Source organism: Lactuca sativa, chromosome 4 (assembly GCF_002870075.4).
Source record: "Lactuca sativa cultivar Salinas chromosome 4, Lsat_Salinas_v11, whole genome shotgun sequence".
Classification (NCBI taxonomy): Eukaryota; Viridiplantae; Streptophyta; class Magnoliopsida; order Asterales; family Asteraceae; genus Lactuca; species Lactuca sativa.
The window spans coordinates 121,090,118-121,117,730 of NC_056626.2; the positions used below are offsets into that span (position 1 = coordinate 121,090,118).

A 27,613-nucleotide genomic window follows, 5' to 3' on the forward strand; every position below is an offset into this window, starting at 1 on the left:
AATATTATATAAGTCACATGTTAAATTCAAATTATATTATAAAATTATGAAAATTGTTCTTTGAAATTTTCGTGTATTCATGTATTTAATTACTTTTCATTTTCTGTTCCAAATTAAACGAACTATCAATGTTTTGGGCAATCATAGGCAATATTTTCTGATAAAAATATGAAAATAATATTTGTTTACTTGGTTATTAATAATTTTTCATAATAATAGTTCAATAATATTTTTTAAATAATTATCAAAATCATGTAATATGATTCTTATACACATAATCAAATATGAAAATATATATTTTATGATAATAAGATTATTTAAGAAATCTTTAATAAAACTAAAAAATAGTTATATAATGATTAGATAGGATTTTACGTTTTCTATATTTTATTATTTATTCAAATATTAAAAAACATTTGAAAAAGTTTAATTTGATTTATTTTGATATTTTTTGAAATCAAGACACAACGTACCTTTCAATCTACAGTTAAAATATACGTGTTAGTGGTTTAAAAATGAAAATAAATAAAATAAGATTTTTTAATCAAACGTAAAAAAAAACTTATAAAATAGTGTGTGTCATTGAAAGGTAAAATATATTTATTGTTGCATTGCATACTTTTGAATACTTATAAAATAGTGTGTGTCATTGAAAGGTAAAATATATTTATTGTTGCATTGCATACTTTTGAATACCACATTTGCCGAAAGAAATTTTTAGTGGTCTGTGGAATCCAAACCAATCACCAAATAAAACCAATTTCCATAATAAAAACTAATAACTACAAAAAAAATTAACCGTCAAAAAGAAACTGACATTAAAAAATAAATTATTCGTTATTTAATAAATGAAACTAATTGACCATCGAACATATTCATGGATCCCACATTGAAGACTTCTACATACATTTTTACATTTAATTTAATCATATAATAAAAACCACATCGCATTAGAAATAGAAACTATTTAGCTCCTACATCTACGTGTCTAGCTAGAAGCTATTCGTCGAAATGAAATATCCAACAAAAAACACTCAACAAAAAAACGAAACCAACTATCTGACACGAAAATGAAACAATTATAAAGACAATTTGATGAAAGGAACTATCTCTATCTCCACATCGCACGGGTAACTACTAGTGATAAGATAAATAGATTGCTATTTGTTACGATTTACGTTTATCCCGGTTGGGTTCACTTTCCTTGGACCGATAAAGCCCAGCCCGATAGCATGCTGAAAAGTCTACCATCGGCGGCGCCCGTCAAACGACTTTTCATCCTCTCCGACATCTAAAACTCTGTCAACAAACCCTAGACTATCAAATCCACGAAGAAATTCTTACATCAATGGCTGGAGGTCGATTCCGTGAGTTATTAAAGAAGTACGGAAAGGTAGCTCTCGGAGTACACTTTTCCGTCTCCGCCGCAAGCATCTCCGGTTTATACGTTGCTATAAAAAACAACGTCGACGTTGAATCCGCTCTAGAAAAGGTCCGTTTCAAACAGCTTGAATCGATCCTCGAAAAAGTTGGTATGGGAGGCCCAAAGGAAGAAACGGAAGGAGAAGTTGTAACTATGTCCCAATCAAATCAGGAAGTGAAACCGAGGAATCGGACGGCTGAACTAGCGGCGTCGAGCGGCGGTGCACTGGCGCTGGCTGTTCTCTGTAATAAGGCTCTTTTTCCGGTAAGGGTTCCAATCACAATTGCTCTCACTCCTTCCATAGCAAAGTTTTTAGCAAGGAGACAAATAATTAAAAGCAGTGTATGATCGTCTCATTTCATCTTTATTGAATCAGAAGTGCTTTTTATCACCAAAAACTTAGGGAGTTGTGAATTGTTCTTGTTAGAAAAGGATACTGAGTTTTGCTGGATGCCATAGTTGATCGTTTTGTACAATTATTTTGATTTTGTGCTTAATGACTCTTCTTCGTTGATTAATAAATAGTTAAATACCACTTATGTATGATTATGTGATACTATTATCAAGAAATTGTACAATTATCTCCATTGAATAGCAATTTATAGTATCAGAAACTGCAATTTATTGATGGAATGTAAGACAAGTAGACAACAGATCATGTGTTTCATATGAAGCTAAAACATGGAAACTAAAAAGTGTTTTGAACACTTCAGTTAAGAACTTGATAAATTGCATTGTAGTGGTACTGTGGTTTCTGGTGATTATGGAGGTGGGAATGGTGGTTGTGGTGGTGATTGTGGTTGTGATGGTGGTGGTGGAGTTGGTGGTCCGCCATGCCATGCCCATTTTCTGGTGCTTTGGTGGTGGTTTCCGGCCACCCTCTAGAAGGGTTTCGTGTTATCTCAAGCAGGGATTCCCTGACATGGTCTGCTTGCACCATTTCACTATCTTTCCTCTGTTACAACAAACACAAATATATGTCAATAAACTCATCACTCTTCATTAAAGTAGAATGCTAATAAACAAATAAATGAAAGTATGTTGCTATTTCTTGCATTTATACCGAAAAAGAGAAGTGGAATGGTTTTTGTTTTTGTTTCTGTGCTTACCTCAACTTTGAAGACATTCAAAACCAAACATCTGAAGCTAGTAACATTCACATTTGTCACTTCGAGTCCTAGAGAGTTGAATGCTTCCATTAACCTCACAAATTCTCCTGGTTTGTGCTCACAAAATACCTTCACGTAAAATTCGTTTCCATCTAAGGATGCAACTTCCACTTGTGGCTATGCAAAACATGAATAGAGAAATGAGTTAGAAAGTTTTCTAGTCAACACTCATATGGTGTTTACATTTTACTTGATGGGCTTAATCGAGTATTAAGTGCTATGTATAAATGTATTTTTTTACTAATTTGAGAACATTTATTTGTTCTTTTCGTCTCTTCAAGTGTGTTGTAATTTTCTAAGATATTATTTTACATATTATTTATCAAGAAAAAAATGAAATAATGTGTGTGTTTTACCTCCATTTGTTGCCCTTTCTCGTTAGCACCTTCGGTGTCTGGGGTATGTTTTGGGACATCAATGGCACCGACGCCTGAATAAGCTTCTAATTGAGGACCATTCACGAACATCCCATGTCCATGGCTAAACCTACGTTTTAGGTTGCTTCCATTGCCATGCATCACCTCTTGTTCAACAATTGTGCTTTGGTTATTTGTGGTACCCTCGTCATCGGAGTTCTCTTCCAACTCATTTTGGAGTTCTTCTACTTGCCTCTTCAACTCCATCACATACTCGATTGCATCTTTTAGTATAGAGGCTCTATCCAACTACCATAAGATAACTCAATGTCATATAGGTGATACTTTTTTACTTAATAAACTTAACATGAACATGACTTAATCATGTAGGCTACATAAAAGTGTTTCATTTTAGCTTAACATACAAATAACAACTCAATAGAGAAAGTGAGATAAATGAGGCTTTCTCGATCTCATCCTTGAGTATCGAGGCTTTATCCTATTACAAAAACAAAGCTCAAATGATCCGTTATGGGTACATTTGACTTTTAGTGTTATTAGGATGCTATTTTTTTACTTTATAAACATAAAAATAAACATGATTTAATATGGAAAGGTATAAATTGATGTTTTTCTTTGACATAATGCAAAAAGGAACGACTTAATAGAAAAAAATTATAATCAGAAAAATGAGATTTTATTCATCAAGTCTAATTTTTTTTTTACAGATTTGTCATTTATATTTTCCTCCCATCTTCGAAATGCGGAATCAGTTTTTTAAATATTTTTTACATCATTTATTAGACTACCGTTTAACTTGATAATCAAACTCATATGATAACTATAGCTTTTAAGTGTACCTTGGTGATTTTGGGTACTAAAGAACGAAGAGTATAGAGGCGATCATTAAGCTTCTTTCGTCTCTTACGCTCCGCCATAAGGTTCTTCGACTGTGGCTTTCCATTCCTCCTCCGACATTTTGGATCATCTTCTTCATCATTTTGATCACTACAATCGGAGACAGAATCCGAACGATTCATGTCCCCTTGCTTCTTTGCACCATTCTCCAATGGTTCCATGAGGTGCCCCTTGTTCATATTCTCACCCATCATTTGCCCTTGCAAGGCCATATCAATCTCATGGTCAAACCCTACATTCTCCTCTGAATTAGGGTCAAAAGGGTCATCATGGTTCATCATCATCGGCTCACTCGTGCCTTCCAAGAACATGTTCTTGCCATTTCGATTTTCACTATAGTTGAATTGTTGCAAGAAGTTCATCGGATGCAAATGGTTATCAGAGATATTGTGGGGTGAGAGGTTTAGGTTTTCTAACATGGTCGCCGGAGAAATCGGTGGTTGGAAATGGTTATTTGGATCTTTTTGGTCGTCGAGTACTTGAGCTATGTAATCCTTTGATTCTTCATTGTCTAAATTGTCCATGTTTACCGAGAAGCTTGAGTCCACATTGTTGTTCGTGTTCAAGATAGGATGTTGTTCTAGTGACATGTTAAATAGAGTGGTCACAAAATCAATGATGCTTTGATCTTCTGGTATCTACATACAATAACATATATTTGAGAAAAAAAACATGCAAGGAAATCTTGAGTTCACATAGTTTCCATTCTTGTTATTTATGATAAACAAAATACTAAATTCAAGAAACAACATACTTTTAACACTCTAATGCTCTATTCATGTACTTCTACTACACAACTTATGTTTAATTTTCCTTTATTAAGCTATTCTACTTTGAAAAATCTGTCCAATTATAGCATTATAGTTTCACATTTTTCTATTAGGGGCATTATACTTTATAAACCCTACCTCAATATAGTAGTGAGAATGGCTTTGTATTTTGATGACATTGCTATAAACTAGGTAGATTTTGAAAATACAAATTTTGTAATACGAGGAAATGGAAGTTGGATGCTATAATAAACAAATCAACAATATTTTGCTACTAGTTCTCAAATTAATCATATTGTAAAAAAAGTTACTTGTTTAGATACAAAGAGTTCAACAAGTCCAATCGGAACAGGAATCAAAGCTTTGGTCCCAAGATTATCCTGCAATACAAGTGAAATTACGTACTTATTATTGGTGTAACAACAGTAACTTATACATGGTAAAAGTTATAAAATTGGGTAAATATTGATGGTTAATTTTACCTCAGAAAAATCAGTATTGGAGCTATTGGAAAAGTTTAGCCATCGTGGTTGATTAGATATCATGGTTTGTCCATATATCCTGATGAACATAAATTTAGTAAACCAAAGGAAAAAATATATTAAATAGTCTGATTACTCAAATATATTACAAAAGAAAATATACTAGAAGAAAGAAAATTTAAGAGAAGAAATTTAACCCAGAGTGATCATAAGGCATGGAAGAAGGTAAAAGTGAAAGAAGGTGGCAAGCATCCTTGGTTGAGTGATTGAAGGTGACATCTTTGCATTGAAAGAGAACTCGTTGTTCATCCTCTCCACCATTTCCATGGCTTCCATTGCTCCCAGAACAACAGCAATCCGCCCATTCAATCAACCTAATTCATTTCACATTTTAATCACCATTTTTCTTAAATTTATCACACTCCATCAACACACACATATGTATGTACCTTTGATCTTTACTTGGTTTCCAAAGGACACAGTAATCCCAACTCTCAGGACCCACAATTGATCTTAGCCTCTCCATTACCTCTTGAAGCACTTCCATCTCCCTACACCCAAAATAAAACACAATAAGAAGCCCTAGTGAAGGTCATATACATAAATATCCATATATACACGTATATATACATATACATATACATATACATACATGTAAATGTCATGTGTATCTATGATGGATATACTGGTTTACGTGGATCTACTTAATTATATAGACCCCAAGAAAGAAGGTAAAAAAAGAAAAAGAGATAATTTTGTAAGCGAAGAAACCATGGAATTGAAAGAAAAAGAAACACAATTTTTATTTTTACTTAATTAAATAAGTTTTCGACTAATAAAAATAATTAAATACTTAGAACTAGAATATCATTCGGAAGACAAAATAATAGAAGATTTTTGAAACATGGGAAGTATTCTCTGTTATGTCGTGTAAAAAATTAATGTGCGAATTAAATAGGCATATTTGAAAACAGAATTTCCCAAAAAGGAAATGCATGTCTTTTGGTGATCATGTAAAATAGAAAATGGTAACGCTACTATAAATTGATTTTAGCGACACTTTCTAAATCCGTTGATAATACACATTTATTTCTCTTATGTTGCTAGCGGCATGAGTTCGTTTTATTTGTAAATGAAGAAACCCCTAAAGAGTTTTTTTTTATATATAAATCGAATTACACCAGAATTCAAAATACATGAAAAATATGTAATAATACTATTAACAACAACCAATATTCACATGTACCTCATAATATAGGAAAAGTTGTGATTTGTAAACAAATTGGCTTAAAGGAATTTTTAATACAAATTCTTAGTGTGTCTTATCACATCTGGTAGACTTCTATATGTCTTTATGCATGTTGAAATCTATATTTTCATCATAAAGGCTCTTTACGTAGTATATCTTAGACAAATAATGTGTGAATTTGAATTCAAAATACAAAGAAAGTATGTACGAAAACTCTTAAAAGCAAACTATTATAAACTTTCATCTACTTTGTACAAAGATTTAAGAAAACCATATACAGATATTATATATATGTAAACGACGATGAAACCCTAAATTTTTCTAAGAAATTTCGTCCAAAACGAATCTAGGAAAAGTGACATATATACCATTAATATTAATAACAAGTTACATAAATTTTCAAATGTTAAAAGACTAATAAGTGCTTCATGTATTTATAAATACTCTATAAATGAAGGAACCATATAAGACTTATCTACCAAGACAAATCCAAATTTAAAAAGGTACTCGTTCAATCACAAATTTTGAGAAAAAATTAAATGTATACGCCACTTACAAATTAAGCTTGTTGATCACTCTTATGATGTTATGATCCTCCTTTGACTGAAACAAATGTGGAGAAAAGTTAACCCCAAAATTAAATGATGAAACACACTCACTCAAAGTACAAACAACTAAAAGCATGTGAGTGCCTTCTTTTTTTGACAGCAATGGTTAACAACTAGAAGATACCCACCTCATGTTCTTCATCATCTTCAAATATCTTATGATCTCATGATGAAAAACATTAATCCCAAGCAAAAAAAGCATCGAAAACGAGGAGATAGAATTAGGGTTTTTGCGAAGACATATGAAGATGAAAGTAGGTTTTGATTTTTATATGGAGATGTTTTTGAGGGTAGGTGAAGTGTAGATGATGCATGAGAGAGAGATCAAGAAACTAAGTTCTTGTGTAATTGGAGAAATATGTGCTGTTAGGATGGGAGCAGCTCAGATTGCATGACCTAAGATGGCGTATAAATTAAACTTAAACTACTTTTTTTATTAATTTTTTTAACTAAAGAACTATATTAGAGCATGTTTATTTTATTAGAGATTGATGGAATTTGGTGGAATGAAATTCAGGATTCGCTTTTACCACATTTCGTATGTATCATGCATGATTTAAAGATTGGAATTGATCAATAGAAATTATTTCAGATCAATCTAGTTGTAAGTTCTTAGATGGAGTTGTTTCATGTTACAAATATTTTATAATTTCATTACATATTATAAAGTCTTCTAAGGATGCAAAAGATAGGACTACGAAATGGCTTCCATCTCCTAAAATTCTTGGTGATATGTGTTCACTGTTTACCTAGGATGCACATTCAAAGAAAAATGATTAGATGCCAAAGTGTAAAGTTATTTATGGTTTTTATATGACACCAAATCAAACCAATCCACGGGTAAGGAGCTTCAACAATGAATGGCATCATATTGCACTCACTACTAAAATAGAGGGAGTCGCCCATAAAACCTACACCGACATATATATTCTTGGGATATAAATGAGAGTAATTCATGTTGGCATTGAAAATTTTAAAAATTTTAAAAAATTAAAATTAAACTAACTTGGATGTTGGATGATGTGACAAAATAAATAAGTAAAAATATAAGATTTTGGTTATCACATTGCCCGTTGTGTATAATATAATGTAATGCAAGTATAATATTAACCGTAATAACAAAGATTAAACATAATTTAAAAATGAAAAAGAAAAAAATACTAATAATTCCTTACAATTGTTGACGACGCAAGAGTTTTGAAAACGATCCATAAATACATCTTTACTAAGGTGTTGTTTGTTTTTTCGAAGTGAAAATTCATGAAGTCTGCGGATCACCTCTGCAATCCTCTGTAGCAGAAGAGGTGGAACAAACGGCTGCAGCCTATAATAAGAAACATGTTTGTTTTTTAACATCTGCAGACTGCTGCAGTAAACTGAAATTTAAATAAACTAATTTTATAAATTGAAAATAGTTATCAACATCGAAATTTAATAATTCTAGTTTTAACACATTGAAATAATAATAAAAAGAAAATATAAAAAACAAAAATATAAAACTTTTTTTTAAAAAAAAAAAAAACTTAAAAAAATGTAAAAGAAGCTAATAGTTTTATTCTAGAAAAAAAAAACTAATTTTAAAAAAAATTAAAAAAGAAAATAATAAAAAATTAAGAAAATATTGCAAACGATGTCTACAAAGTTCGTAAAAAATTACACACCTTAAAAAGATGCAACTGAAATTGAAAATATTATTGACAAAACGGTAAAAAAAATTAAAAAAAATCAAGTTAAAAAAAAATCATGGAAATTATAAAAATAAATTGTATCACATCCGTAAATAAAAATTTAAGAAAATCAAAGTTTAAAAAAAAAGTTATACAAAAATTCTTAAAAAACACTTAAAAAAATGAAAGTTGAAGAGGTTAGAAGAGGCAAGTCAAGTGCTGCGCCACGCAGCACACGCGCAGAGGTTTTGTAGTCTGAAGTCTTCCAAAAAACAAACTGCTGCGAGAGTTAAAGTGTTGCGCGTGTGCTGCGCCGCGCAGCAATAAGTGGTTTGAAGAAGTTTTTATAGAAAAACAAACAGCACCTAATACAAGCAACACCATATACAAACTAAATTAATAAACAAATAAATATACATATATACAGGCAAAATTAATAAATAAATTTGTAACACCGGATTTTTAAAACACCATTTCATAATAATAAAAAAAATATTGGTTTACAAAAACTTTCATAATCATTGATAGGGTTTATAGATTTCGATGTTGCAAACCAGTACCATCAATTATAGTAAAGAAAGAAAGATTATGCATCCTATTAAGGAAAATGACTTGTGAGGGTAATTATATTTTAGTCTTGTTTACGTTTAGTTAACTTTATTATTATTATTATTTTGTACATATTTGACCATTTAACTTATTAAATATGTTTACATATTACCATTGTCACCTGCTATAGCAGATATACAACAAAATGAAGTTACCTAAACGTAAACAATTGTTTTTTTTTTTTTAATTTCTGACAACATTTTTATTATATTTTTTCCTATTGAGTTTTCTAATATAATGTTTTAACCTTTGCTTATAATTTTTTTTTTTAATTTTTTTATACTTTTGTATAATTTTAATACAAGTGCTTTTAAATCAAATATTTTATAAATGTTTTAATTTTTTTACAACTTTTTTAACCTTTTTTTTTTACATTTTCATACAATTTTTTTATAACTTTCATACATTTATTTCAAAACTTTCTTTTACACCATTTTAAAAGTATTTCACAGATTTTGTATGACAATTGAATATTTTTTTATGTCATTTTAAAATACTTTCATTAAATAGTAGTTTAAAACCTTGTATTAAAAAAATTAAAAGTTTATAAACTTCTAATTAAAAAGAAATAAAAAGTTGGAATAATTTTAAAATATTTACATTATATAGATTTTTTTTATTTTTTTATTTGCTAAGTAACATTTTCTTTTTATATTCTTAAAAGACCCTCCGTACTTATTATTATATTTTTGATTTATTTAATTTTATTGTTAGATATTATTTACTTTAAAAATATTGTATATGCTTAAAAACAAAAGAAAAAAAATATAAGAGGCTATATAAAATATTTCACAAAACAAACACATATTTATTAATTAAAAATAAAGTTTAAAATTGATCAATATTTAATTAATATTTAGGAAAGTATGGATATTTTAAAAACAACGTTTGAAAAAAATAGTGTAACGCCCCAAATTCATGACATAATTTTTTATTTCTTTTTTTATTAATAAATCGTTAATACATTTCTTTCTCATGAAACCAATGCAACCAAGAGTTAGCAAAAACCTTATCAAATCAGAGTAATTTACAGAATGCGGAAAATATGTGGTGTGTGTCCTGCAATCGTCCCGAGCTCTTGCATTTGAAAATTGGAGTACTTGAAACATAAACTGAAAACCGTAAGCACAAAGTTTAGTGAGTTTCCCAAAATACCATAAACATACAACCACAAAATATCATGCAGCATATATATATATATATATATATATATATATATATATATATATATATATATATATAATTGTCATGGGCTCCCACGCATGGTCTTTATCCGGAATGTCATGGGCTCCCCCCATGGTTTTTACCTGGAATGTCATAGGCTCCCCCATGGTCTGATATCCAAGTGTCACGGGCTACCCCCAGGGTTTTCCATGTAAGTATCATAGAGACAACTAGCATACCACATATCACAGAACAACTATCAAACCACATAACACATAATGAGTCGACATTGGTGCCTTCGACCCATTGATATAGTGAGGAGACTCACCTCGCACTACGGAAGCTCACTGAAAGAATCCCTAGTTGCTGCCCTGACGGCTTCCTAAACTAGCAATATCAATAATACACCCAATTAACAATTGGGCTCTAATCTATAACCACAACTTAGGGATGGCAAAAAAACCCGAAGCCGACGGGAAAACCCGATCCCCGAAGATTTCGGGGTGGGGCGGGTCAAGCTTATCGAGTATCGGGTTGGGTATCGCGTCGTTATCGGGTATTTTTTTCGGGTTCAAGGCAGGGAGTGGGGTATGCCAGCCCCGACCCGCCCCGCCTCGAATACATATATATATATATATATATATATATATATATATATATATATATATATATATATATATATATATATATATATATATATATATATATATATATATATATATATATATATATATATATATATGGTTAGGTTCATGTGAGACGGCTTAATTTTGTGAGACCGTGAGACGCAAACCTAGCCACTTATTTTGTAGAAAATAACATTTTTAAAGTACAAAATAATTAAAAAATTTCGGAAAAGAAATTTAAAATATTATTTTCATTATTTATATTTTCCAAAAAAATTACCGTTTTTTTTACATATTCTAGTAGAATATTATAATATTTTGCATATCTGACAAATCTAGTAGAATACTAGAATATTCTAACATTCTAAAAATCATATAAAAATATTTACAGTGTAATATTCTATTAGAATATTTCACGTGTTTTTCGAAAAAACGGTAATTTTTATTTATTTATTTATTTATTAGGTAAATAAAATGATGAAAATAATAATTAAAAAAAAAAAAAAGAATTTTTTGATTTTTCCTTTGTTTTGCATTTTAAAATTATTTTTAGAATACGTCTCACGGTCTCACAAAAATTAAAACTTCCTCTGTGTAAGCTGAAGCTCGTTCCGTTTCATCGAAGTCCAGTTTTCCTCGTCTCACTCAATTGTCGACCCCTCGCAGCCTAGCTAGCCACTCTTTGCCTTGTTTTTTTTCGTTACCAGCAAAAACCGTTTGGAGAATCGCATACTCGAAGTCGAAGGCTTGAAGCACACCTGTTTTGATTCTGTAACATTATTTTTTTTTGGATAATCGCAGTCGACACAATTTGAATCCAGGTAAGATTAAGTTCCGAATCCATGTAAGATTAAATGTTGATTCTGTTCGAATTTGAACTGATTTGAACTTTTTTGTACTGCTGAATCTGATTTCTGATATTCAAATGCATATATTAGTTGATTTTCTGTTTAAATGAACATATAGGGTAACCTGATCTATTAGAGTTGTTGAATATGATATCACGTTGATTGTTATTTTTCAGGGGATATGAATTCAAACAATGAAAATCATGCTCCAACTGAAAGTAGTTAAGAGGTGGGAGGTTCATGTTTTAATTTCGAAGCACATATGGGTTTACCTATTGAAATGCACATAAATTTGATTTCAAAGCACATCTATGACCTTGTGAGTTGTGAGTTGTGACATGTTCAGACCTTGTGAGTTATGACTTGTTAAGTTTTTTTTTTTGCTATTAAATCTAGACTACTAAAGCTATCTTTCCTCTGTATAGTATTATAGTGGTTGAGTTTTTTTTTAATGTGCAGGGAATGGGTGTGGTCCTAATTGAGGAAGAAGGTCATAAATGTAAAGAAAGAGTAAGAATTTACATCTTTGATGGTGGTAATATAGTCATTAATCATATCATAATATGTGTGATATGTATCTATTGAAAAAAGAGGTTCATGGCAGTACATGAAGCTTGTCATATTGTATTAGCACATATATTTCCTTATGTTTTCTCTACAGCCTTAAGATGTGCTTACTTCATTCTTCCCTTTTTTGAGTTGGGTAGGAAAGTGAGGTCAGTTCTACGAGAGCATAATGGAGTGTTTTTTCATCTGTAAAGGAGGGACAACCATGAAGAAACCTTACACTTTAATGGTTGTGGAACAAGTTTGGATGGTTTTGTTTGATTATGAGTTTATTTTAAATGTAATGTAATATTGTGATGAATTTAGTTTTTTATATTTTATTTTATGATGTTATAGTCTAATTTTGGTGTTGTAAGCTTGTGTAAGTTTTTAATTTTTCACAATATTGGAGTTTTTTCCAAACAATTTCAATCTCGCACCTGGTCCAACCACAATATTGGAGTTTTTTCCAAACAAAAAAGCAAATTTGGCATCTGTTCATTCATGAATCCTGAGAGCACGTAACCTGTTCGACTAAATGCCTATGAGAGGTTACATTATAAGTTACGATTGTGAGAGAAAAAAAAACAAACTTTTGCATTGAAAAACAGGGTTTAATTAAGTCTAAGGAGTTGATCAAGGGTTTTAGTTTAATCAATTCTTCTTGTTCCTTTCATGCTTTGGAATAAGTTGTAGGGTGATCTTAATATCTTATCAGTTATCATCTTAAAAGTGGCAAAAAAATATGTCTTCTGATGATGCCAAAGAAGACTCCAGATCTTTGGCTTTAACTCCAACATGTTCTATTGCTATTGTTATGACTATCTTTGTTCTTGTCTCTTTACTTGTGGAGGAATCAATTCGTTACTTAAGCAATGTAAGTTGCTTCATCATCCTTCTCTTTTCCCCTAAAATCAAAATTATATGAACATCAACATGATCTTATAAATTATAATGAATGTTCTTCCAGTGGTTGAAGAAAATGAAACGCAAGCCAATGCTTGCAGCTGTTGAGAAAATGAAAGAAGGTAATTGCTACATCTTTATCATCATCATCATCATCATCATCATCATGTGATTGTTGTCTTCAGGGTTGATGCTTCTTGGCTTCATATCACTCCTTCTTGCAGTTACCTCCAGTAGTATATCAAATATTTGGTATACCCAAACCATCTTCGAGACTTCCAATCTCGCACCTAGTCCAACCACCAGGTTCCCAAGAGTCCAACAACCAGGCTACCCATCCTAAACCCCTATGCGTCACACACTGGTTACCCGTATGTCCTGCAACTCAAGATCCAAATCCTTGACTCAACAGTCTCTATCGGTTCCAACCTAAATTTTCATAATCACCCGGGCTCGCCCGCGAACCCCAAAGACCCTCAACCTAGAATAGAGAATAATTCCCTTACAACTCTGCCTAGCGTGCCCAATGCACGAACTGATTCCCCTTCCATGCTCGTGACCATTACATTAATAGTCTACTTCGAAACGATGAATGTTACGATCCTATCGCAACCTAACAATACTTCCATCCAACTATACTTACCACCCATGGCCTCCCCACACTCAAACCATGACAATGTCGCACCTCCCGAACCGAATACTGTAACCCATCAGGAGTTCGGGTCATGCCTACGAATTCCCGCTGCCTACTATGCATAATCAAGGCGATGTCGACCGGTGATTGGGAGTTTCCTGAACTCCCACCAAAACAACCTAGGCCTAAACATCCACTTATTATTTTTTTCCCACCTGGACTCGACGATGCTCTCTTACCTCTTAAACCTTATGGATCTCCGATCAATTTCCCTAAATTAGCATGAACCGCCCAAATCTTGCGCTGAACAATACAAGTTCCCCATTGCTAGCCAAACACAACGATCACTCAGCTCTGGAAATCCTGAAGAATACTCTTGTAATATTAACCAATTGGGTGATCCCAATCACTTCCCATGACACCCTTTACCGAAGAAATCCAAGAGCAACTACATATTTGCCACCATCTTACCGCTGCCTAAGAACTGGTGAATGCTACGGCTCCCCCGCAGTTTTACAACACTCACGTCCCAACTGATCACCAATGAATGCTATGGCCCCTCATAGTCTTACAACACTTTCACCTCAACTGACTAGTAGTGAATGCTACGGCTCCCCCGTAGTCTTACAACACTCTCACCTCACCACAATCGCAACCCAATGTCTTACCCTTAATCTATTAATTCGAACACACACATAGTCGAGCACGCACTCGACAGAACACCCAAACTGAACTCAATTCATGACTGGAACCCGAACTTGTTTCCTCAAATCCTGCTATCAAGCACCAAGAGGATACGATTCACATGTTGGGAAGTTTACCGAACTCCCAACTCACACATCCCTCAAACCAAACAGCCACTTGGGCTGCCTTCCTCCCCAATGTAAGATGACAACACTTGATCATTCTGTACAGTCTTATGAATTATGTTGCTAGTATGGGTTCATAACCCACAGACGTAGATGAACTGGGATACCATATTCATCAAATAATTTGATGACACAAGTGCCTTTTATGACTTTCACTAGCCAAGAAAGCTATAAGCGGTGTAGTCAAGCCCTTTCTTTTAAACGATTTATCTTCCTGATAATCGTAGACTAGGATCTGTGAGGATCGATTGGGAGGGGTGGTCATAGGTATGAGGTTTTATAAATATCCAAGTCGGAAATATATCTATATATTTTTTTAGTAACACTTGATTTTGTAGGATTAAGATATATATCATAAAATTGTGGGATTGAAATGTATCTCACCAGGTTTCCCAAACTGAACTACTCAGTTTGTATGCATCACATGTATCAAGGATTAAGCTTTTGGATCTTGATTAAGATGTTGAGTGATTAAGAGAAAGTATGTAATGGTGTTCAAGACCATTAGGTCTTTACGATGTAACTTATGTATCTATATTGATTATGACATCCTTAGGATTTTATTCGAGACAATCTTGTACTCAAAAGATTTTTATATATTGGGATTTTTCGCAAATGAAGCATCATGATTTTTAAAGCGTAAAGAAAGTTCTTTTGGTTTTGAAAATTAGAGGATGTTACCATTTTTCTCGATTTTTGTGTGTTTTTATTTCATGATTGTGATTTCGGTTTTTCTTGAAACATGGGAAGAATGGTGACACATTCCAAGACTTATGGAGAGGAGATGGTGGAATACATAGATCATCAATTGCATGTAACTTTGGGCTTATATGGAGGTACCTGGTTCTCTAATGGTTTTAATCTCTCTAGGCTTAAAAGGGAGTGGTTTATATTAATAACTCAAGTTACAATAAACATGTTGTTGGAAACAAGGCTGCCAAAGAGAAGTCAAAGGGGTTGGAGGTGCAATTCACTTAACTCATGGGGAGGGTACTAATGGATGCCCTTGGTGGTCAAATATTTTGTGGTTTTTTGAACTTGTAAAGGTTGGCTAGTTAGCCTTTGTTTGTTCTATTTGCAATATGTTAAGTAAGTTCTTTAATACGTGTATGCTCTCAAATGTCGTAAAGTTTTTCCATCTTTCACATTTTTTTTAACTTCAAACGAGGTAAATATGTTGTTGGTTAGTCATTGTTGTGGATGTTCGTGTTCATTGATCCCAAGATCTAGGTATTCTAAATCTTGTGATGTTTATTATGTGAACAAATTATAGGAAAATGGCAATGTACTTTACTTTTTTTTTTCAATATAAGCAATGTACCTTATTTGTACCCATAATAGCAAGACACTTACATGTAAATACTTGAAATACTACATATTTACATTCTTTCTATGTAAGCTATAATAGCAATGTTACAAATTCTTGCCTAAGGTCTTTTACTATTAAATCGATGTGGGTCTGGTGCAAATATGTTATACCATCACCTAAATCTTTTATAAAATACATTGTTGTAATGGAAAGTGATGAAAGCATGATGCTCTAATGAACTCCCATCTAGAATCACACCTCTAACAACTATACCGCTAATTTTGGTTAAATTCTTAACCTAAAACCAAAAATTGAAAATCCAGAACCTATAAGGAATCTATTTTCCAAAATAACATACAATGTGTTTTTTGTAATATGTCATGTTTCCGAAAAGGAAACTAATTGTAGAAAAGAAATTATTCGTCGAATGAACTAATTGTCAAAACAACTTATTTGTCATCGCCGCTTTGCGCGGGTATACAGCTAGTGTGTGTGTGTGTGTGTATATATATATATATATATATGTATATATATATATATATATATATATATTCTAATAAATGAATAGTTTTAATATCATTTTTCCAAATATCACTTTAATACAACTCCTCATTAATATTATGTAATGTAGATATATTAGGTAACTCATTTCAAAATTCAAATTTACATTTATTAATTATATGTTAAATTTGAAATCATAAGAACTTTAAAATTTTGATATATCTCTTAATTACTAATTTATTTTGATTGACTTAATTAAAATAACTGATTAATAATTATAAATTTTTACTATAAAAATTTAATTAATTTTATAACCGTAGTTACCACGGGTTATATATATATATATATATATATATATATATATATATATATATATATATATATATATATATATATATATATATATATATATATATATATATATATATATATAACGAATTGAGTGGTACCGTACAACCATGATATTAAAAAATTTAAACCATTACCGTATCATGACCACTCAATTCGTATGCTATTACCAACCAAAAATATTGGCTAACAAATATATTGGTACCAATTTTATTGGTTTTGATAATAAAATCTAAATTGGCATACCAAATTAACTAAAAAATATGTTAAAATTATTTTTGATATAATTAGAAATTTTCCATATATGTTTTTTTTAAATAACAATAATAATACTTAAATACAATGATTCATATTTTAAATAATAATCATTGTCAAATTTAGAAAAATATGTAATTTTTAAAATAATTAATCGTAACGTTAAAAGTAATACTAAATCACAAACCGTATTTTGGTTTTATTCATATACACAAGTCACGCTAGATATACATGCAATTGATTGACATTGATGTTATGTTATAATATACTAATATAGTTAAGAAAAAAATAGTAATTTTATATATCTAACTTAGTATAATAATAATAATTCTATAAATAATCTTAATAACAGGCTTATTTTTAACATGTATTTGTCAAAAATTTAACTACATATTTACTATGTGTACGTGCTGGTATTAGTTTATAATACATTTCAAGCATTTAATATTTATTTTAAACAAAAGCAAAGATATAACTATGAATGCAAAACTTTGATAATATGAATATTTAAATAAGTAAATTACATGCATGATCCCTATGGTTTAGGGTAATTTGCATGTTTGGTCTCTAACTTATTATTTTAACTTAGAAGGTCCTTATTTTTTGTTTTTGTTACGCGTTTGGTCCCTACTGTTTGTTTTTGTTACGCGCTTGGTTCATGTCTTACCTAAAAAAGTTATTATTTAAATAGAGAAAAAATAGCGGGATAGGTAAGGTAAGGTGAAGGGGTGGGGTTAGGGTGTGTTTATTTAAATAAATTAAAAAATCAAGGGAAAAATAGTGTTTTTAGTTAAGACAAGGACCAATCGCATAACAAAAACAAACGATAGGGACCTTCCGAATTAAAAATATAAGTTAGAGACCAAACGTACAAATTACCCTAAACCATAGGGACCATTCATGTAATTTACTCTATTTAAATATGGTTCTATTTTACAAAAAGATACATGCATACACAATACCAGGGGCGGATGTATGTGGAGTCCGGGAGGTTTCGGGCCACCACTCTGATTCGGTTCGTTAGTGCAATTTATTTTTTCTATTAGACGCAACCTCTTTGCATACGAGTACCACTACTATTTTATATTTGCTCAAAAAAAATTTGGGTGTCATCCAGTGTTGTAAAACTCGCCGAGTTGGCCGATTACTCCTCCGAGTACTCGCTACTCGACCCCTTACAGAGGCGAGTTACCGAATCCCGAGTACTCCCCGATCGATCACTTACTGAACTGAGCAATGTTGTAAAAACTCGGTCAACTTGGTGATAAATATATATAATATACTTAATGATTTATTATTTAACACACACACATGCGATTATTACTACATATGTACAAATATATATTCACGAAGTTAGACCATTATGTGTTTTTTCAATTTTTGTGTATTCGCATGTATCTAATTTTGTTATATATTTCAATCAACTTATGATTTTGACATATATTATTTCCCTAAAAATATTTCTACATGAATTACCGAATCCGAGTACTCTCCGAGTACTCACGTGTACTCCCGAGTACTCGCTACTCGGTAGTCGGTCGAACAGGTACCGAGTAACGAGTTCTACAACCTTGGTGTCATCACTATTGAAGTGGTCTGCGTCCGCCACTACACAATACATTTAAGCAAATGTATAAAAATACAACAATATAAATACATATAAACTACATTTGAATCAAAAAATTTAAACCTAAAGTCTTAAACAAGTCAACAATGCGACAATGTGGCAAAACATTTAAAAAACAAAACATGTTCTTTTTCTTCCCGACCATATTTGAGAAAATAAAAAAAAAACAACTTTTATATGCATAAAGAAATAAATTCAACATTGTCGAGAAACATCCTTCAACAACACCTGATATCGCTAAACTATAAATCTTTTGGTTGCACAAACAAAAAAATTATCAGTGTTCTTGTTGTGCCATTTTCCTCGGCTCCTGAATACAAAAATATAGGGATAAGATAGCTTGAAAGTAAAATATAAAATGGAGAGAAAATTGTCGGATTTATGATTTAAATATGAGGATCGCTTTTTTGACATTCAAATTTATTAGTTTGGTCCACTTCAAATTGTTGTATGACTATTTTAGGTTATTTTATGACAAACTAATCATATTTCACTAATTTATTACTTGAAATCATGGTTAATGTGTACATTCACGTTCATTATGACAATTACCTAATGACCTAATTTGTTGTGAAAGAGGACACATTATGCATTACTGAATCGTATTCAAATTCTGCCCAAAACATAAAAGGTTGGTCGTGAGATCTCACCCCTTCTCCTTATCCTTATATATCGGGGAAGTCCAATTGGAAAGCAGGGAATCCATATATAGTCGTATTCATTAGGCTATGTGGAGTGGAGACGCTAAGTCCACTCTCTAAAGAGTGTTAAGCTCGCCAAACACGACTCCTTAGCATGCACTAAGGAAGACGCTAAGCAAGCCTCGTTACCCTGCCGACGAGAAGAGAGAGGAGAGAGAAGGAAGAAATGTGGGCTATGATTGGCTGGCCTTAATTTTTTTTCCCTTTTTGTTTTTTTTTCAAAAATCAACTCTATCTAAATGGTTTCACCATCACTCCCCAACTTTTACTAAAATGTTAAGATTTTTTAACAAATGCTTATGTGGCTTAACAAAATCTAAATTGACAATATGCTAAGGGTCCGTTTAACGTTAGGAAGAAAATGTTTTAGGAAGAAGGGAAATTGACTTATTAAGATAATTAACTTTTCGGTTTGTTCACATCTGGGTAACTATCTTTTTTTGTATATCTCCAAGTGACGGACTTTTTGAAAGTGTTCACATATGATCATTACCCATATTTGAAAACCGAAAAGGTAAGAGTAAGGGGTCGTATGATAGTTGTTGATTGAGAAAGTCCTGACTGAGAAATGTTTGTTTGAGTAATAAATTCTGACCGAGTAAGCGACCATGCTGTTTGATTGTACGTCTAACTGAATATGCTGACTAATACAAAATGATCATTTTACCCTTATGCTTTATATAATAATAATAATAATAATAATAATAATAATAATAATAATAATAATAATGTATACACCTTTTGTTTATTTTCCTTCTTATTTCTTAAATTGATATCCAAAAAATCGTGTACACGTATTTGCTTCTTCTTTTATTTCTCTTTCTTACTATTTATTTTCTTTCTCTTTCTTTTTCTTTTTCTTTTTCTTCTTCTTTGCCCAGTTGCCCTCATAGAGTCAAAGAGGCAAGCCATATACCCAAACATAAAACGTCCATTTCCTTGGTGGTGCTTGTTTTCTTTTTCCAGCGACATCAAAGAGGCAACAACCTCTTACCCCTAAATTTTCGGCAAGATGAAAGAGGCAATAGCCTCTTCTTCTTCGTGTTTTGTTGGAAGAATCAAGAGGAGCTGTCGGAGCAGCCCCCATCGACTGATCTGCCATCACCGGTCCCAATCTGCTCCACCCTTCTTTCCCTTTTGGCCCTTTCGTGTTTCTTTTTGCTAATACTCCACCGGACCACCTCGTTTACTGCCTCTGTTCGTGTTTCTTTTTTCATTTCCAGGGATTAAATTGATGGCTATGAAAAATGAGGATGTGAGGGTGGTGTTGGTTCAAGGGTAACGGTGGAATCAATTTCACACTTTCTCAGTCAGCAAGTTTTTTTGTGATGAGCGAGTAAGACATTGGGGACCCAATCAGATGCAAAACTCAAGCATATCAAACATATAGAGTTGAGCGAGTCAGACATTTTTGTCTGACCTGACTCAGTTAGATCAAAATCAAACATGACCTAAATTACACGAATGGTCCCTGTGGTTTGGGGTAATTTACATGTTTGGTCCCTAACTTATTTTTTTAGACAAAATTGCAAAAATGGTCCCCGTGGTTTCTTATTTTATGTGGTTATGGTCAAAACGTTTGAAAAGTTGTAGATTTGGTCCTTTTCAACAAGTTTTATTGTGGTTTTGGTCATTCATCCGTTAAGTTTAACTGGTTGGCTGTTAACTTTTTTAAAATGACAATTTTACCCTCAGAGACCATTTTCGCAGTTTTGTCTTTTACCATACCATAAGGACCATTTTTGCATACATTCTTTTTTATTTTATTGAAGTATTATATATTAATAAATATTATTTTTAATATATAATATTATTATATTAATAAATATTGTTTTATTGGAATAATAATTTATTATAGTTGATTTTTTTTAATTTTTTTTGTTAGAGTAATTCTTTTTATTGAGTATTTGTTTTTTAATTAATTTTCTTATTTATGTATTTATTTTTTTATACAAAAAAAAATTAATGGACCACACATATTTGTATCTCATCACTTTAAACTTGAAACCGCATTTGAGAAATTCAATCTGGGTCCTACAGTCCCCATCCCATTTCTCATCCTTTTCAACTTATATTTTCTTTCCATTTTTAATGACATCGACATCTTCACCATCCATTTCTTTTTTTTTTTTCGAACCTTCAACTCCGACGAACCAATACCACAACTCACTATTTCTTCATCGAATTTTCCATCACCACCACAACCCAAATGCATCATAATATTTGCAGGAAAAGAAAATTGATACCAGAAAGAAATATTAGAGAACCGGATAAATTCAAAGCCATAACTTGAAATACATATCAAAACCTGGAACTCTATTAATAACATTTTAAGTTTTAACTCATCAAATAGTGTGTTTTTTATATTATTGGTCTCCATTTTTGATACTTTTAGTTTTTAGTAAATTTAAATTTTTATATTTAATATTTTAAACAATAAAATTCTATAAAACGACAATGTGTTTTTTTTTCTATATAAAGTCTAGACTTTTTTTTAAACAAAATAGTTTATTTTAAAAAGATATTTACCAAAAGAAAACAAGTTAAAATGGCCAAATGCCAAAATGGTATTAAAAAGAAGTCAACAAAGTAAATTTAAAATGACTGCGATGCTCATGAAGTACGGGGGTGCAACGTGTAACAAGAAAGCAAGTTAATATGGGGTATTAAAAAACCTAAGCCTTCCTAAAACCCTTGAATCAATCACAACATCCAGGTCTAGTTCGAGCAGTCCAACAACGTAAGTTTTCTGAAACCCCAAATTGCGTATGATTGATTTTTGTTATTCATTATGATTTAAGCTCATTCATATGATGTTTCCGTTTCATAGCACACACAAATTTCTGAAATTTCCAGCCACTTAGAGGATGTTTTCCTTATTGATTTATCTCCCAATTGATCGACTATGGTTGTTACTATATCCGTTGCTTCACCGATTTGTTTATGGGATGCTGTGATGAACTCGTTTTCTAGTAAATATGACATAGAATGATGATATTTCGCTTCACAGCCCCTTTTGCCCATGCTACGGAAGTGATAGAAGAAACCCCATACTTTTATAATAGATTTTTATTTCGTTTTAATTTGGTTAAATTATGAGTTTTTATGAAAGCAGATTTGATTTTGATGGATAATTTCTTCTTCCTAAAATTTCTTGTTAAGTCTCGCTCCCTCCACATATGATTTTGATCGGGAGTTTGATAAATTACAACTATCTTTTGTATATATGAAGAAACTAAAGTTACAATATATTGAACAAATAATTTTGTTTATTAAAAAACACAGCAAGTAAACAGAAGAAAATATAAAGAGTTTCACAGTTCAACTTCAAGCTTTCCCATATTGCATGCATACTTTGGTTCTCCTAATTCTTGGTTGGAAAAGTTCAATCTTATCTTATGCAACCCAATTCATAAAAGATCATGATTCCAAATGATAAACAATGAAAAAGATGAAAGATTTAATTTTAAAGTTTTTGTTCTTGTACCAATTTTTGTAGCTTGGGAAACAGGTTTCAAAATGAAAGCTCAATAATCTTTGGTTACAAATACATGGTATTCCATTGAAGTAAAATCAACAAGAAGTAATGTATATGTCAATTAAGGTGTAAAACATTTATTTTGGAATTTCATTGTTCCTAATTGGAGAAGGAATGGAATCGTTCATTCCACCGGAGTGAAAATCTCTGTTTGTTTTGTCCGATGGAATGGAATGGCTCATTTATTCCTTCCATTTTGTTAACTTAACTTTTCATTACTTAGCCAGATAGTGTTGTTTTTTTCTTCATTTTATCATGAAAAGTTGCAACATAACCTATTTTTAATTAGGTAATTTTAAATGACACAAATATATATATTGTTATGATTTTAATATATTATAAAAATTCATTCTGAATATCTTTTTTATAACAGTGATTTGTGAATGGCATCTGATGCATCAGAGAGTATTGGGCAAAAGCCAAAGATACAAATATATTCTACACCAAATAATGAAGTCACCACTTTTTGGAAAGGTATTTTTCTGGATAAACTATATTTAATTATCATTTGAGAAAATACAACACATGTGGACAAATGGAAGGAAAAAATAAACAAGGGCAAACTTGTAAAAAGTTATTATTAAGTCAGAAAGAAACAAGCTAAATTTTGAAGTGTATTTCACAGAAAAATATGAAAGGGATGCTAAGAAATATTGGGATGTCTTCTACAAACGTCATCAAGATCGGGTTAGTTTTTCTTTCCCTTTTTACCCTTGAATACAAACCTTCATATACCTTCAATGGTTGCTGTTAGATTCTTCTAGAACTTAATACTGTAACCTTTTTTTTTCATCAGTTTTTCAAGGATAGACATTACTTGGATAAAGAATGGGGCCACTTTTTCTCTGTGAGTTTACAAAGTTACTTACCACTTATTATAAATTCAGATTTCAACTTTTGAAGAAAATGTAAGCATCTCAATTTCATTAGTCTGAAACATCTCTTGCTATTTCAGGAAGCAGAGGAAAAGGTTATTCTTGAGGTAATTAATACTCATTGCTATATTTTCTTTTTACAAAAATGGTTTTAATAAATATATTTACAATCTCAACTCATGTTTTAATGATTTATAGGTTGGATGTGGTGCTGGAAACACTATCTTTCCTTTAGCTGCTACCTACCCTGGTATATTTATTCATGCTTGTGACTTTTCACCTCGTGCAGTTGAGTTAGTTAAGGTAAAAATATATTATATAAAATATATTTTTTAAATTTTGTTACCCTTTTGCATGATGTTTCATATGCTTTATTGATGGTAATATGTATGAGTTGATTTCTTTTCTTGTTCTTAATTGCTACAGGCACATAAAGACTTTAAAAAAGAAAAGATAAATGCATTTGCATGTGATTTGACTAGTGAAGACTTGGTCAAACATATACCTCCATCTTCTGTTGATATTGTTACAATGGTATTGCAAGATTTTATCATGTAAAGTTTATAATAAGTACAAAAGCAGTTTCTTGATGTTTTTAAATTGTCAATGTTACCTGATTTTGATCACATACTTTCACCATTTTATCAATTTAGCCACTGAACAATTATTATAATAATAGTCATAAAAAAGTAATCCGATGACTAACTTGTTAAAATGGTGAAAGTATCTTGTGTGTGTGTGTGTTTTAAGAATATTTTGGTCTTTAATAAAATTGGGTAACTTGTAAAAATGTGTTTTTTGTAATTTGTACATGTCATTAATATCATTAAAGTGATTGACTGACTTCTTAAGCAGATATTTGTCTTATCCGCAGTATCACCTGAGAAGATGCCTCTGGTATTGAAAAACATCAAAAAGATTATGAAGGTAATAATATAAATTTTATGTTTTTTTATTTTTTATAAGGTAAAATACAAAACCTATGGAATAAACTCCACATAATTACTCTGTGTAATGATTAAAGTAAACCATTATATTTTTTGATAGTTTGAAAGAACCATTTTTGGTATAGTGGTTGAAATGCTTTGTCTTTTATTAAAAATTTATAATAAAGTTCAATGACCTAAAATTTTAAATAATTCTTATATCCAGCCAAATGCTTATGTCTTATTCCGTGATTATGCTACAGGAGATCTTGCTCAGGTTAGCATTTTTCTTTTACTCTATTCACTGTTTCTGTAAGACTTTTTTATTTAATTTTTAATTTAATAATAATAATAATAATTGACTATTAGAGCAAAGTAGACTGTTATTTCTTGCAGTTAACCCTAAATTTATTTTAATATCATGCTGTTTTATTGGCAGGAAAGGCTTATTTCTAAGGATCAGAAAATCAGTGAGAATTTTTTTGTCAGAGGTGATGGAACTGTAAGTGGAAAATCCAAAAATAATAATTTAAAAAAAAAATACACAATTGTATTATTTGTGATTGCTCTTTAAATAGTCAAAACATGCATAATGTTTACTAAATCGGTGGAAATGGTAAAAGTACAAGTGCTTTTTACTATTTTACCCTTTTGATTTTTAGTCTTGTACCTTTTGTTGTTCTTATAACTTTTTTTTATTGCATCTTATGTTTCAGCGTGCATTCTATTTTTCTGAGGAATTCTTGACAAATTTGTTTCAAGAAAACGGGTTCCAAATCGAAGAATGCGGTTTGTGCTGCAAGCAAGTAGAAAATCGTTCACGTGAGATAGTAATGAATCGGTAAGTAATATAATAATATTAAAAAGTTTATAGTTTTATTTAATTTAATTTTTTATTCATATATAAATGAAGAAAAAAATCATTTATTATTGTTAGGCGTTGGGTCCAAGCTGCCTTTCGTTTAGATGACAAAATCCCTAAAATTTCAAAGGAGACTGAAGAGGGATTTGATATCGATATTTCTGAAGGATTTGCTTTTGAAATGTTTGGGATTTCTTCACCAAAGGATGAGGTTAGGGTTTAAAAAATCCACCCAATTATAGCAATGTGATCCAATTACAAAGCAACATGTTTCAAAGTTTCAACTTACAACACAAATAAATGAAAGTATGTTGTTAATTTATTTATTTTTGTAATAGATTACGGAGTACAAGTTACGAGATTGGAACTTTAAAATCAAACTACTTTCAAAAGAATTCCAACACACATGCAAATCAACTGGCTTAATGTTATGGGAATCCGCGCAACTCATGGCCTCCATTCTTGCCTCAAACCAAAATATTGTTTCCGGGAAAACAATATTAGAACTCGGGTCTGGTTCTGGCGGGATCTGTTCCATGATCGCCGCCAGAACCGCCCGTCTTGTTGTCCCCACAGACGGGGACAACAAAACCCTCGAGCTTCTTCAAGAAAACGTCGCTTCAAATCTTGAAGAATCTTTAATTTCAAAGCTAAAAATCAAGAAACTAGAATGGGGTAACGAAGAGCATATAGAATCCGTGAAAAAAGTGAGTGGCGAAAAGGGTTTTGATGTTGTTATTGGTACGGATGTGACATATGTTGTGGAAGCAATTATGCCATTGTTTAAAACTGCAAAAGAGTTGATTTCAATTGATGGAGTGCTCATATTGTGTCATGTTTTTCGGAGAGTTGATGAAGGGTGTATACTTTCGGCTGCTTCTTGTTTTGGTTTTCGGTTGGTTGATAGATGGCCAAATGGTATGTTGAATGGAAGCCCGATTATTGAGGATTGGTTTGAGGGTAGAATCGGAAAAGAGGATGTTGAAAATACGGCGTTAAATATCATGTACTTCCATGCCAAGTAATATTGTTATACTAGAGTGGACACTTATTTTTCTAGGGTTATTTTGAGTGCGAGGAAAAGGGTATTTACGTCTTTTGCATAACTCATTTAATATGATCTTGTTTTGTCTTTCTGAATAGGACACACAAGTCTTTTGTGTATTGTTGGTTTTGTTATCTTTTTTTGTGACGATAAATTTGTAAAAGATAATCGTTTTTTTTTTTATATGGAGACATGTATTCAAGTATAAATACTGAAAGCGGATAATCTTTTTATTGTTTTGATGATGTGATTGTTTTGTTTTTTTGATGATATAAAAAATATTATGTCTCATTGATGCTAGTCTCCTGTTCAATGCATAACAAATGTTGGTTTTTTTTATTTTTCCTTTCTTGATGATAAATCTCCTTTACCAAATATAATACATATACAAATATTTCTTATGTTTATTTGTTTTGTTCTAACTGTATAGATATTTGCTTGGAATAAATCAATCTATCTATTTAACAATTAGAAGATTAACAAATTAAAAGTATATAAACTTTTATACCCATTTAAGATGTTTAAACTTTAAAGATGAAAGCTATGTCTGCTAAATATCTTACAAAAATGTATTAAACAACCGATTTTAGACAATATAACACAATAGTGATAGCCAATGTTTTTTTTATTTATTTTAGATAACAAATAACAATTTGGTATGTCCATTAAAATATCGTTAGTATGTGGTCATTATTTATTTTTTCCTATAATTTGGCGTTTAAATGAACGAAATCATAAGTAGATTGTTATTTCTTGTGAATTGCTAGAGTGAAATTAAGGTA

At 31.2% G+C, this 27,613-nt stretch overlaps 4 protein-coding genes across 4 annotated transcripts; 3 read left to right on the top strand and 1 right to left on the bottom strand.

Annotated features, from left to right (window-relative positions):
• The first annotated feature begins 1,173 nt into the window (after positions 1 to 1,173).
• Positions 1,174 to 1,966, top strand: LOC111899636 (uncharacterized). Its single transcript, XM_023895481.3, has one exon. It carries the CDS (start codon positions 1,349 to 1,351, stop codon positions 1,769 to 1,771), a length of 423 nt encoding a protein of 140 aa, XP_023751249.1. The 5' UTR covers positions 1,174 to 1,348; the 3' UTR covers positions 1,772 to 1,966.
• A 98-nt stretch (positions 1,967 to 2,064) lies between these two features.
• LOC111899635 (transcription factor ABORTED MICROSPORES) lies at positions 2,065 to 5,777 on the bottom strand. Its single transcript, XM_023895480.2, has 8 exons — positions 5,568 to 5,777; positions 5,316 to 5,492; positions 5,119 to 5,197; positions 4,948 to 5,016; positions 3,809 to 4,504; positions 2,949 to 3,257; positions 2,533 to 2,709; positions 2,065 to 2,378 (listed from the first exon to the last, which is right to left on the bottom strand). Exons 1-8 carry the CDS (start codon positions 5,663 to 5,665, stop codon positions 2,133 to 2,135), a joined length of 1,851 nt encoding a protein of 616 aa, XP_023751248.1. The 5' UTR covers positions 5,666 to 5,777; the 3' UTR covers positions 2,065 to 2,132.
• Positions 5,778 to 13,030: 7,253 nt separating this feature from the next.
• Positions 13,031 to 13,586, top strand: LOC111899698 (MLO-like protein 11). Its single transcript, XM_052771377.1, has 2 exons — positions 13,031 to 13,312; positions 13,406 to 13,586. Exons 1-2 carry the CDS (start codon positions 13,181 to 13,183, stop codon positions 13,511 to 13,513), a joined length of 240 nt encoding a protein of 79 aa, XP_052627337.1. The 5' UTR covers positions 13,031 to 13,180; the 3' UTR covers positions 13,514 to 13,586.
• An 8,590-nt stretch (positions 13,587 to 22,176) lies between these two features.
• On the top strand, positions 22,177 to 27,073 carry LOC111899634 (uncharacterized). The gene is made up of 13 exons (XM_023895478.3): positions 22,177 to 22,325; positions 23,497 to 23,597; positions 23,749 to 23,810; positions 23,920 to 23,970; positions 24,079 to 24,105; positions 24,197 to 24,301; positions 24,425 to 24,532; positions 24,854 to 24,925; positions 25,151 to 25,201; positions 25,364 to 25,426; positions 25,641 to 25,765; positions 25,862 to 25,997; positions 26,125 to 27,073. Exons 2-13 carry the CDS (start codon positions 23,507 to 23,509, stop codon positions 26,809 to 26,811), a joined length of 1,578 nt encoding a protein of 525 aa, XP_023751246.1. The 5' UTR covers positions 22,177 to 22,325; positions 23,497 to 23,506; the 3' UTR covers positions 26,812 to 27,073.
• Positions 27,074 to 27,613: the final 540 nt, after the last annotated feature.

Coding starts and splice junctions, on each gene's coding strand:
- LOC111899636 (XM_023895481.3), top strand. CDS start 1,349: ATGGCTGGAGGTCGATTCCGTGAGTTATTAAAGAAGTACGGAAAGGTA.
- LOC111899634 (XM_023895478.3), top strand. CDS start 23,507: ATGGCATCTGATGCATCAGAGAGTATTGGGCAAAAGCCAAAGATACAA. Junction 23,971..24,078: donor AATGGGGCCACTTTTTCTCT/GTGAGTTTACAA, acceptor TTGCTATTTCAG/GAAGCAGAGGAAAAGGTTAT. Junction 24,106..24,196: donor AGGAAAAGGTTATTCTTGAG/GTAATTAATACT, acceptor AATGATTTATAG/GTTGGATGTGGTGCTGGAAA.
- LOC111899698 (XM_052771377.1), top strand. CDS start 13,181: ATGTCTTCTGATGATGCCAAAGAAGACTCCAGATCTTTGGCTTTAACT. Junction 13,313..13,405: donor CAATTCGTTACTTAAGCAAT/GTAAGTTGCTTC, acceptor ATGTTCTTCCAG/TGGTTGAAGAAAATGAAACG.
- LOC111899635 (XM_023895480.2), bottom strand. CDS start 5,665: ATGGAAGTGCTTCAAGAGGTAATGGAGAGGCTAAGATCAATTGTGGGT. Junction 5,493..5,567: donor AAACCAAGTAAAGATCAAAG/GTACATACATAT, acceptor GAAATGAATTAG/GTTGATTGAATGGGCGGATT. Junction 2,710..2,948: donor AGAAAGGGCAACAAATGGAG/GTAAAACACACA, acceptor TGTTTTGCATAG/CCACAAGTGGAAGTTGCATC.